We start from the raw sequence: 12,852 nt of genomic DNA on the forward strand, positions 1-12,852 counted from the left end.
TGCGAGAGAGAAAATGTGCGACAGATCGCTGCATGGGGAGAGCCGGGGGAGGGGGGATGAAAGGAAAAGATCTGCAGCGGGCAAATTTCCATTCTCCCAAAGTCTGGATTAAAAAATAGACAAGAGACAAACATCACCCTGCCCAACAGTTACATCACAATGACCCTCATAACATAATTCGCTCGCAGGACTCTGCGTCTCTTATTAGATCGTTCTCATCACGATGACCAGCGTCCTCTACACTATAATCTATCGAGAAATATTGTTTTTTTGTTTACATCTCGCGTCCGATTATGTCAAATGTAGTCGGTATCTAATGGTCAGGAGTTGGTCACTGAACAGGTATGTGAAATAAACTTGGGACTACATGTTCAACAGTAAAAGATGAAAGGGCACCCTCTGGTGTTGAAAATACGGGCTTCTCAAGAAGCTCACAGACTCATCGCCAAACATTTATTTAGGCTAAATGACAGCGTAATCCTTGATTCAACTATTAAATAAGTCAACAAATGACACCTGAACTCAAAATGTTCACCAAACTATTTGCAGGTGCAAATCAAAACGTTATCCAGTGAGAAAGGGACTAATCATTTTTGTGTGAATGTGTTCTGTGTGTCAACTTCCCTTTCCCTAAACAGTCAAGTTCAGGTTAATTATCCAATGTTTTATAGAAATGAATGAATTAAATACTACATACAGCGCGTTCATTTTAACCAAAAATCTTCCACCTCGTTCCAAACAACACAATAAGAGACAGTTGTGAATGCAGTAAACAAAGTGCTGCTACATTTTAATATTTAATCCATTTCACAAATGAAAATACCACATGACTGTTTTTAATTTGTAAGTTTCAGTTCCAGCTTTGTTTAATCCGTCACTAGAAAAGTTTTAGGTAAACAAAATCCTGATTTCTCCCTTCAAGAACTTTTAGGAATCACAAAATGCGTGAAGGTCGATAGACTCTCGACCTCTGATATTCAGCACAAGTGGCATTTTTCGTGCACACATTTTGACAGTTATCCCATTCAAATGCGCGGTATAAATAAAACCTGTTCTTCTTACATTCGCTTTACAGTTTAGATTTATTTATGTAAGTAAGTCTTGCGTTCAGAGACCAGGAAGGGACAAGGCTGTGTTTTTAAATTGCAGACCAATTTAGACCTACTAAACTCCTGATTTAACACCAGTGTTTACATTATGAATACTTCAGATGTAATAAGTTGTTGCAGCACGTCCACAGCATTTAGCAGCACTGATTTAATGTCCTTATAACGGAGACCAATCTCAACATAACATTTTATGAACCTCGCAGACTGGTCTGCTCCATAATTGAGATCCTTTGTTTTTTTACTTAACATTTTTTGCAAGGATCTCACAAAACTACTGCAAGTCTTCCTGGGCTCCGTCCTTCTGATTTTGCACCGTTTTCTCTAATAAATTCTGTCAGCATACTAAGCATCCCCAACTCTATTCACAACTGAAAGGTAGCGGAGGTCTGTGACATTGCGTTGTAAATGAAAGTGTTGTTGAAGGGCACAAACTGGTGGCTGATGATCTTGATGGCCTCTTGAGCAGCAGATCCTACAGAAAACATTGAAACAGAACATATTAACATCAACATCTCAGATTCAGGAGCACTGTTTAGGTGAGACATGCTGTGTCTTAGGTTCATTCATTTATGAAGAGAGATACAATACTACCTCCCAAAAATGCTGCAACTGTGTGTGGCTCTGCTGCACCATATCGACAGCTGCAGATGGGGTAATACAAAATATGGTCATTATTATATGTCAGAGTCTTAATCCCTCTAACCAGTAAATCCAACAGCGGCTGTAACTCACAACTCATGAATGTAATCATCTTTGATGTTGACGTTGAGGCTGTACTCCTGCAGGAAGCTGTTCACACAGAGCTTCAGTTTGCTGATGTCGTCCTCCACCTGGTAGTTATAAACTCCTGGTAAGAGAGGACATGTGGTGAAAGGTGAAAGATGGGGGGGGGAGGGGGGGGAGAGAATTTAGTCCAATTAAATAATTGTGTTTCTGTATCGTGGCATTAGGAGGAATGACCTACAGTAAAACAGACATTCATTAAAACGTGTTTGGAGTTTCCTATATGCCTTTGGGCAAACTCCAAACATGTTTCTCTTTTGTGGAGCAACACTTTTCCCATTTTAGGCAAACATGAATCCAATGGTGCTCTGTGGGATGTTCAAAGTGTCTGGTATCTTGAACCCAACCCTGATCTGCATTTCTCAAGAACTTTGTCCCTGCGCTGTTTGGAGAGCTCCTTGGTCTTCATGGTGCCGCTTGCTGAGAGCTGTTCACTCTTTTACAGCCGCAGCACGTGTACCGAGATCACGCGACAATTCGATGGCACACAGGTGGACTTCATTAGAACTAATTCCGTGACTTCAGATTATGTTTAGGGCCATCATAGCAAAGGGGGTGAATACATAGTCAATCTTACAATTTTGGGAGCGTGAGTACTTTAGCAAGGAACCACACACAAATTGCAGGATAAATTTAGACTGATATTTAGAATTTTTTTAAGAAAGATGTGTATAAACCTTGGCTTTACCTGGGTAGCGGGAGTGCTGCTGATAGAAGCGATCCACAGAGCGGAGCATGAGGTAGAAGACCATCTCGCTATCTGGATTGTCCATGCTTGAGGCTGAGGACACACAACCATTGTTAATAGGCAAATCATTTAGTGAATAAACTAAACTAAACTGTTTAATAAGAGAGTAAATAAACATCCAACTTACTGATTTCATCTTTATTTACTGAATCCACACTATATTCTTCAGCCAGAGATCTGCAGCGCACCACTCTCAGAAAGGATGAATTCTTACCTAGACACCGACACCGACAGTTAGCAATGTCCTTATTGGAGGAGCAGCAATAGAGCATATTATGTTCTACTTGTATGCAGAGTGAGTCATCTTGAGTCCAGAAGGGACATACGGCGACAGGATCGCACGCCTTAAACTCTCCATGTTTGGAGAAATTAAAACATTGACATGACAGGCACGGTGCTTTGAAGAGCTGCTAAAGTCGTAACGCACGCGGGAGGCAGTTGTGATTCACGCAGTATACCAAATTGTGTACACACGTTTGTCTAAAAAATAAATCCTCAGTGGGTCCGTTTATATGCATACACCAATTACCATGAATAATTGGCTCAGGCGGTGTACTTAAAGCCTGCATTATTTGAAGTAGAGATTTATTTTCCCCAATGTACCCAAGTACTCTGCATCTCAATATCAAATATGTCTAAAAAGCACTCGTATGTCGTATAGAGAGCATATTGCATTAATCAGGTGGAGATCATATTTGTGTGCATGTAAATAAACCCGCTAAATAATAACAACATATATACTTTTTAATACTTACAGAACATTTTGATGTCCTTCTCAGAGATGCTCTCTGGTGGCTGGTGGAAAGTAAAAGTAAGTTCAGTGGAACTCCCTTTTACTCAAATACATTGTGTCAGTACCACAAGGCCGTGAACAGAGTATTTCAGGGCAAAATGGAAAAATGCTATCATAATGTAATATGACCACGGCTGCATGCTGGACACAAAGAACTGCAATAATAGCCAGTTGCGTTGTAGGGGCAGGTTTTTCAAGCATTTTCTCTTGACCACCATTTGATGGATATATGTCCATATATTAACCCTCCAACAGTAATATGGTCACATTGTTGAACAAAAAAATGTTGAGTAGACATTAATTGATTGAAATAAGCCCTGTATTGTTTCACACCAACTTAAACTTTATTCAGCGACAGGGGAATAACTTACCTTTCCAATAGACTGCAATAGACATTCTACATGTTTAGAAACAGCTGATGCATCCTGCATGGCCTTTTCCCTGTAACTGAAATAAAACACAGAAATGAACAACAAAACAAAAACACAAACCTACATTATCAAATCATGAGCTGTTCGAAGGGCACTGAATCATATCAGAGAATTTGTCGGTGTACTTTTCTGTTGCTTATGTGCATTTTGCAAATCCATCTCCAGTTAGCGGCCATATGTTTCACACTTACACGTTCTGAAGGTTGATGAACTTCTGAGAGTCTGCGATCATATCTGGGATGGTTCCCCGTACAGGGAGGCTACCATTGCCTTGGTTGAGAGTAAACTCCTTGACAGCTCGCAGCATCACCCAGAAGGACGGGGTCTGGTTAACACACACAAACAAACACAAGACTCCACAATTCAAAATAGTTTCAAAAACTACAATGTGTGTATTGTGATTTAAAGTCGACAAGAAAAAGTAAAAACCTGGGATGTGATGTCGTTACACTCCTCACTATTGAAGAGGTCTTCAACAGTACTAGGAATCTGCGGAAAACAAGAGACGTTACACGAGAGGAGTCTCACTAGACTCGACTGTCAACGGTTACACGCTAGAAAACGGACTGATTGGGGCATGAAAGGTGAGATGTGTTGAATGGGACACAACCAAGAGTATTTAAGATGTGGTACCTTGGTTGGATTTAAAGCAGTATTGACATTCTTGATGGCTTCTTCAAAGTTTTCCTCATCCTCTGGACCACCGTTCTCCTTCTTCCGGATGCCTGAAGGAACACGCATCACACAGTCACATCCCACAGCCAAGTCCCTGAGCTTATAGGCAAATACAATCCGGAGGTTCACAGATACCGTCACGGATTAACTGTCTGAAGGCCTCTTTTTCCTTGTAATTTTTCGGTGGTTGGCGGTTGTGCTACAATGACAAAAAATAGTGACATTTTATTTTACAGCAACACATACAAAAGCAGTGTGGTAATCAGTGATTGAGTATTTGGCAGACATCGTGGCACTGGGGAGGCCAAATAAAACGTGCTGTACCTCACTGAGCCATCTGTCCAGGTGCTTGGCAACAATGATGATCCACGGTGTGTGACTGTGATCCTGCAGATTAAATAAAGCATGAAGTACTATCAGTTGTGTGAAATGAAGTTTAAACAGACTCAATTCTATGAAACAAATGAGCTGAACGTAAAGTACTCGCCTTCTTGTCCATGCTGTCGAGGTCGTAGGACTGAATGTGGTTCTTTAATTCGGCAAAAGGCTGGTGTAACCTCAGGTCCTCCAAGGCATTGTCTGGATGGGATTCAATCACTGAAGAGAAAAGCATTTATTGTTGCTGTTGTTAAGGCTTTAAGTATCTTTATTGCTTCTATTATAGTGCTTATTAGTTTTGCTTTTAAAAACGTAAATGTTGTGATGAAAAGAAAAAGAAAATAAGTTTATTTCTGTTTCCTGTTCTTCGTGATGTTCTTTCATTTTTTTACTTCTAATTTTACATATCAACTATGAGCCAAAGTGAAATGACCAGGAACCAAAAAGTATGGACGATGTGAATACTTTGTTAGACTACACAGGGTAACTTATGACATGTTATTTATCACAGTAATGCATTTGCAATTTCATGAGTCCATGCTAAAACTGTGAACTGAAAGCATTAACCCTGTATCAATTATACCAGTTAAAAAAAGTATTGAATGTGTTACAGTGTCATAATATGAGAAGTGATACCAAGTGAATTGCTGTTGAACTAACCTGAATGCTCCTGCACCACCAGTCTCATGTAGCCGATCAGGCCGTAGCTTTTACACACTAGGAAAGGTACAGAGGCACTCCACAGAACGGAGTCCAGTCTCAAACATATGCTGTTGGATGTCAGAGAAAATATGACAAGTTTATTAGACTGAAGAGAAAGCAATAACAAACTAAGCCAATTTAACAGTAGAAAAAAAATTCTTGACTAACATTAGTTGAACTTATACATGCATCTTATTTGTAAATTTCTGCCAATTAATCCCCCTAAATCCTAGACACTGTTCCTTTAACATCAAACTCAGCCAAAGTGCTTAAGACTCCATCCATGATGGACATTAAGATATTTCTTTGAAATTATACTAAACATTTTAATTCAGCATACTAAAGGTTCTGACAATAAAAGTTGAGTGAAGACCTTACCTTTCTGGCAACTGGACCCCAATGACTATAGTAAACCTGTTGAAAAACTCTGGATTGTTGTCCAGAAGCTTGTTTGGACTCTGCGGATGGGACACAAGATACAGAGGGATCCATGACTATCAGAGCAGTGACACTGATCAATTCATTTACATATTTACACAACACATGCAGTATTCAGAGGCTGCACGTTGGTGTGGTCCCACAGTCCAAAGACATGCAGCTTAGATTAATTGATGACTCTAAATTGCCTGTCTGTGTGAATGTGTGTGAGAATAGTCGTCTGTCTCTCCATGTCAGCCCTGAGATAGTCTGGCGACCTGTCCAAGGTGAACCCTGCCTTCGCTTAATGTCAGCATTAAAGATAATGGCTGGATGGATGTAGTATTCATAGATCTACTTTTAAGTAATGAAAAATAACCCTGTTTGTGCTCTCTTAGAGTTGTACAGATTATACACTCGGTTGAATATTGAATACCATTTTAACATGTGTTTAATATTGTCATTGGTATGATATTTAAAAAAAAGTGTGTTTTCAGTTCATACTGAAACATTAAAACATCATGCCAAACCTTAAACAATACCAACCTCCTCAACAAAGTTTCCAGAGACATCACTGTTAAGTTCTTGAAGCAGCTCAGTGGCAGCCTGCGCTCTGTTCTGCAACATTAAAACAGGTCAAAGGCGGCTTCATGAATAACCAACGAGGAGAGATGCAAGATGGACAATAGGACGGGTATTTGTGCATCTGGGTGGGCACTAACGCAATATAATTTACTTCAGCAAAACATACCTTTCCAATGCTCTTGTTGCTCAGGAAAAAACTGCAAGACAAAATCAATAGGGTCAACCATCAACACACAACATATTAAAATTCAAGTTTAGGTCAACTTTTAAAAAAACAATACTGTCTTACTTGTTTCCCACATCTTCCCCAGAAACGGTGTGTCCATCGACTATGGTGAATGCTCCAATACCTGGCAAAGAGATTCATGAATTAAATCAGAAGGATGCTTTTCACCAGCTCCTGCAGCAGCATCACAGCCACATCTGTATCACCTGGAAGTACTAGATTCTTCAGTATTTCCGTCCCAGTCGCAGTGGCATTGATGAGACACACGTGTGCACTCTCCAATGATTCTTGACCATGGTCACCCCACAGTCTGAAACACAACAAGGACATGTGTTGCCACCTAGTGATACAATTCACCCTGAACCGCTGTAAACACACCTAGCAAGGTGCACTGCATAGAGCTTCTACAGCATTAGACTACCAGTGTTACACGTGTAGAACTATCCAACACAGCGAGTGGAGGGTCGCAGCATGTCATGGCACACGCTGGCAAGCGAGCGACCACCAAACTAAAGTTAATTGCATTCGCCTGCCAGCTAACGTGCTAGCTCACCGATGCTGTATTCTAAATAACGCAAGGAGCGAGCTAATGCTGGCTAACGTCGGCACTCGTGAATGTCGCTACCGGGACCTCTCAAATGGAAAGCCGCAGGACATTTTGATAAAGGAAAAATAAACCTACGATTAAGTTTCAATGTACCTGAGTTGCCTGTCGTATTTCTGCTCTTTGGAGGCTTTGGTAGCTGCCATGGTATATGTTCAATGAGTGGAGTCTACGGATGCATTTTAACTTCCTCAATGGCAGATTCGACACAAACATACCAGTGTTAAAATCCGGATGCGCACTTTCGACACAAATTCTCATCCATATTTGGAGACTTTGACTGGCATTCAAGTTCAATTAGAATATAAACATTGTGTTAATAAAAAGGGAAGAGAAACAGCAAATCCTGACATTGAAAAGTTAGATCCAGAGACTTTTACAACCATTTAGCCTTCACATCCTCCCAGGAGTACAGGTTGTCCCATTTGAGAACCACTGTTTTCAAGGGTAGGCTACGATCAAAGATTTAAAACAGCCGCACAAAACAACGACGAAAATAATATAATTATGAATAAATAGTATTAAAGCAGATACTGTTCGGTTATATGACCATTAAACGTGTATTTGGTTGTTTTGTGTCATTTTTCTCTATAAACCTGTAGGCTATCTCTAATCCGTGATATGATGATTGTGTCTAATTAGTAGCTGATCAAATATTGAATTCTGATTTTAGTACAGACAATACATTATAAAATATCATAATTGTAATTATCCTTAAAGGGCTGACCTAATGCAGATACACTTTAAAACCTCAGACAGGTATACCTGTGTGTGCGTGTGTGCGTGTGTCCGTGCGTGTGCGTGTGTGAGTGTGCGCGTCTGTGTGAAGGGGCGTGTCACAAAAGGGATAATTGGTGTTCCCTTCGGCTACTACATAAACTCCATTCATAGCTGCATGGTCTGATATCCCAGTCCCCCCTCCACCTGCGCACCGGAGCGCAGAAGTCCATCGCTGTTGGTCAGAATCCGCTTCCAGGGACAATGACAGGGAATCTGTGGGGATATGGAAAAGAGGACGGTAAGATCTCTCAGCATGCTTGTTTCTTGACTGCTTACCCATAGATCTATAGGGGAGGTAATTATTCCCCTTCTATCCAACAATAACATACACGATTACTGGAGATTATTTTCGTTGCGGGCCATAGAGGAGCAACGCTGTTAATGCGAGATTATAGCCACAAGCTTAAAGGGATGCCTCCTTTTCAATGAATCTCTCTGGAGCTACCTGCTGTCACTTTAACTACTTTAAACTGGCTTTCCAGCCGATTCGCACGGAATGCTGAGGGCGAGACATTGCGTTGCATCAGTGTCAAGGCCAATGTAAGGCGAGTTGCTCCACTTGCCGTGGCAGGTCATTGTTTGGTGTGGAAGAGTCTCGAGTCAATTGATCACAGACTTATATTTTTTTATTTTTTGTAGTCTTCATTTTTTCCTACCGGCAATTTATTGCTCTAGAAACGGATCTTGATCAGTTGGTGCATGGTTTACAAACTATTTTAAAGAGCTGTGTGAGCTTAGAAAACAAAATGGTACTCTATTATATGCTTCCAAATTAATTTCATTTTTGTATCTTTGGGACTCAGTAAATCTGTGTTTAAAGAAAACAAATGGACCTGATCTTTACAAGTAAGCTGAAGTGTGTAATTGTGGTTGTAAAAATGATCTGTTTTCTCATGCTGGTCATATTTCTTGATAAGGTCCTTCTGTGTGGCACAAAAACTACCCCGTCGCCCAGGGGGACCGGCAGTCTCCCATTGACATTGTACCCAATCAGACTTCACATGACCCCAGTCTGGGTCCTGTCGTCCTGAACTACGACCATTGTACCTCCATCAAAATCGCCAACAATGGACACTCTGTTGTTGTGGACTTTGAGGACTCGGATGACCGCTCAGGTGAGACAAATCTGGTCTTTAACAATTATTTTTCTCTTCTAAGAAAGCAGAAATCCCACCAACAAAATGCAACTAATCCGCTCCAATGCACTCTGCTTTTAGAGCTGCATGCACAATCTCCAGAGGTCACTCTTGGGTCTGAATGTGGTGAACAAATTAAATGACAATAAAAACAGAAATGTGAATGGTTAGTAACATATTGGCAGAGTTTGATATGACCTATATCTGCATTACAAAATGTACTGTAATATTTACATATAACACTCAAAGGGATAATCTGGTATCTGTTGTCTGTCACATGCGGTGCAAATCTGCACTAAACAAACCTACTTGAAATGTAGGCTTAGCTTGGTTCTTTAAAAAAAAGTGCAAACCATGTGCATAACTTACCATAATCAAAGGTTACAAATAAACCCCTGATTATGCTGCAGGGAAATGCAGCCAGCAGTTAACTGTATGAGCATCTGTCTGCTGGACAAGAGATAATAACCTCAGGTGATCTCAATGGTTATTATGACCCCTTTTGCTTTTATCACTGGGTGGATCCATGTTAACCACCCCGTTATTAACATGAAAGATAAGCTCAGAAATGTTGGGCTGTTTGGCTCAGACGGTTTCCTCAGAGTAAGCAAGTCACTAACGCCGAAAGTAATTAATGAAGGTGGAGACCTGGAGGGAAAGTAATGCCTGTCTCAGCACTTCTCCGTTTCTTGAAATGAGGAGACCAAATCCCCTAAACCTGCAGTTGCCAGTCTGGGTCAACACGCGCATGTATTCACATGGGACTGTCACTGTTCTTTTGGTAAGAAAAGGAGGATCAAATAAAATGATAAAAAGTCTCCAAACTGTATATTTGTATAAAGTGTATTAATATATTATGTTGCAAGCTCAAAGATTTGTCTCAATGTTAGAATAACAAATATCACAAAGGTGATTTATAATTAAATGCATTTCTCTCAGATATTAATGTTGGCTTTTACAATAATCCAAAATGTAAAGCTAAAAGTAGATTTAACCTTGCCTTATTTATCATAGGATCGTCTATTTGTGTCCAACTAAAGCTTGTGCCACAGAGCTCTGATGATGGATTTGTTGGTGAAGCAGGTGGTCTTTCTGTCTCAGCTTGGAGTTATAATTTGACTGAAGTCTGCTGGGTTGACTCATCCTGCAGTCGTACCAAGCTCACACGGGATGCTCTGTGGAGCTTTTAGCTGGAAAGCATTTTGTCTAACACCCACATACAGTAGAGGTGTGTGTGGGTGAATGCTGAACCTTTAAACATTTTTTTTTAAATTTTCATCTCATCTCCTACAGTGATCCGGGGAGGCCCTCTTGACAACCCCTACAGGCTGAAACAGTTTCACTTCCACTGGGGCGTAAAGGGCTGCCACGGCTCTGAGCACACTGTCGCAGGAAATAGCTATGCTTCTGAGGTTGGTGTCCTTATACGTCACTGTCATTTAATCACAGAAATGAGGTATATGTGGTAACATATTTTGGTATAAAAGAAATGCTATATGTGACTTGATTTAATATATTTAATTATAAAAGTTCCGTTTATGTCTCTTATTTGTCCCTCTAGCTTCATTTAGTCCACTGGAATGCTGTCAAGTACACAACGTGTGGGGAGGCGGCAACAGCTCCTGATGGCCTCGCTGTCCTCGGCATCTTTTTACAAGTACGATCTTTCACTTAAGTGCCATCCAATTTTCTATTCATATGCCCCTTCCCACAACATTTTGTATTCGTGTAGCCATTTTAGTTTATTTTTTAGGTCATGGCAATTTGAACAGTCAAAGGCAATATGATGTGTTGTCGAGCAACTCCTCTATTCAGAATTTATTTCCTAACTTTTCACCATTACCTTTTTTTTGCACCGATTACTCTGCTGCCATGCTGTTCGCATAAATAATGCATAAGTGCGAACAGCATGGCAGCATAGTAATCGGATTAAATTACCATTTTCCCGTACTCCACATCTTAAATTGCTGACAACTCTCTCAGATGTGGCAGGTGTTTTCATAAGGTTGTAGGTCATGAGAAGTTATCAGTCACAATGCTGCGTTCAGCTGTAGTGCTCTTATTATCAGTGTTGTGGTGCTGCAACCTATGTTTTAGATGCGTTTCAGGTTCGACAGAAATGAAGAGTTGTGATTTTATTATATACATCTAAATATGTTGTATTGATTCCTTCTGAATGTCACAAATTCAATTCTAAAGCCATCTCGGTTGTTACGTAAGACAGGTGACGACCATAGATGGCTCAACATGATGACAGACGCTCTGTACACGGTGAAGTTTAAGGTGAGCACTACACTAGATTTTATTAATTGTAATTAATGTGTGGTTTATGACCTGCTCTCAGCGTCATGGCTGCTCTCTAAAAGCTGTTGTCTTTTTATTTCTGTTACAGGGCAGTGCTGCAGATTTCAAAGGTTTCAACCCCAAGTGCCTCCTGCCGAGCAGCCTCCACTATTGGACCTACCTGGGATCCCTGACCACACCCCCCCTGCACGAGAGCGTCATTTGGATCGTTGTGAAGGATCCAATCACAGTGTCGGAAAAACAGGTGTGTATGGGTTGCAAGCATGTTCCTTAATTAAATAATTGGCAGAGTCTCAGAGTGTAGTACTCACTGTAGTAGTTTATATTTCAGGTCATGTGACTCAGTCATTCATACACAAGATTAACCACAATCCAGTAGCGGGGAAACCCCTCTGGCACAAGCTCTATTTCCTTGTCTACAAGTTTCTAAAAGTTCTATACAAGTTTAAAACATCTCTTTTTTTAAAAATGACTGATAATGACCTAATTTTATCTTAATACCTCTTTCGAGTATTTATTTTATTTTAGTTGTAGCCAATAATCTGCACCCATATTTCTCTAATTTTCTCTTCAAATGTTCAGTTTTTAAATGTATAAGGCAGAAGTTTGTACCTGAAGACGTGTACTGTTTGTTAGAGGTTGCTACAGTTGATCAGCCAGTTGTGACATTCTTGTTTCCTGGCCTGCATAATGTTTGGCTCTGCGCCACTCGGCTGGAAGCATCCACTGCCTCTTGTCTGTCAAGCCAAAATTGAGCATCGGTATGCTGTGTTTGACTAGTTGTGGGGGTGGGTTTCCCTCTATGCTGTAGCCTATCCAGATATTTACTAAGCATGATGCTTTATTTAGAGACAGGAGCTAGTGTCATTCATGAGGGATGTCGTGTGTAGGGTTGATTTGTTTTTATCCTCCTGTCTTTTGCACTGCATTTAATCATAAAGTTTAGGTCTGGTAACTCCAGGTTGACTCGTTAAGCTGACTAACCGGATATCTGCAGCACATGCCTCCCAGGTCACTGAGCTGGCCCTGGGGTGACTGCTGCCAGCCTTTGGCTTATACTCACACACATTTTAAACTCAAGGACTGTACATGAGGAATCGTAAGTTTTAATGAAGGTGTCCCCTAGGGTGTAGCCATGAGCGCTCTGTCTGGAAACTAATGTCTGTAGCATAGCTGGGGGT

General features: G+C 40.6%; 2 protein-coding genes across 8 annotated transcripts in view; one reads left to right on the forward strand and one right to left on the reverse strand.

The window, feature by feature from the left end:
• Positions 1-757: 757 nt before the first annotated feature.
• On the reverse strand, positions 758-7,614 carry nae1 (nedd8 activating enzyme E1 subunit 1). Its single transcript, XM_056412528.1, has 20 exons — positions 7,548-7,614; positions 7,054-7,157; positions 6,911-6,971; positions 6,788-6,818; positions 6,583-6,654; positions 5,998-6,077; positions 5,578-5,687; positions 5,027-5,136; positions 4,864-4,926; positions 4,675-4,738; positions 4,498-4,589; positions 4,294-4,353; positions 4,056-4,189; positions 3,805-3,880; positions 3,396-3,435; positions 2,768-2,854; positions 2,581-2,673; positions 1,842-1,956; positions 1,701-1,750; positions 758-1,581 (listed from the first exon to the last, which is right to left on the reverse strand). Exons 1-20 carry the CDS (start codon positions 7,595-7,597, stop codon positions 1,472-1,474), a joined length of 1,602 nt encoding a protein of 533 aa, XP_056268503.1. The 5' UTR covers positions 7,598-7,614; the 3' UTR covers positions 758-1,471.
• Positions 7,615-8,383: 769 nt separating this feature from the next.
• Positions 8,384-12,852, forward strand: part of ca7 (carbonic anhydrase VII) — a 37,384-nt gene continuing 32,915 nt past the window's right edge. For all 7 annotated transcript variants that reach the window (XR_008831377.1, XM_056412317.1, XM_056412320.1 and 4 more), the window contains exons 1-6: positions 8,384-8,469; positions 9,149-9,346; positions 10,661-10,779; positions 10,929-11,024; positions 11,588-11,650; positions 11,760-11,915. Coding sequence is in view for 6 of the 7 variants with exons in the window: in XM_056412317.1 (XP_056268292.1) it covers positions 8,433-8,469; positions 9,149-9,346; positions 10,661-10,779; positions 10,929-11,024; positions 11,588-11,650; positions 11,760-11,915 (669 nt within the window). In the remaining variant the exon portion in view is untranslated. The remainder of the gene's footprint in view (positions 8,470-9,148; positions 9,347-10,660; positions 10,780-10,928; positions 11,025-11,587; positions 11,651-11,759; positions 11,916-12,852) is intronic.

Source organism: Pseudoliparis swirei, chromosome 4 (genome assembly GCF_029220125.1).
Source record: "Pseudoliparis swirei isolate HS2019 ecotype Mariana Trench chromosome 4, NWPU_hadal_v1, whole genome shotgun sequence".
NCBI lineage: Eukaryota > Metazoa > Chordata > Actinopteri > Perciformes > Liparidae > Pseudoliparis > Pseudoliparis swirei.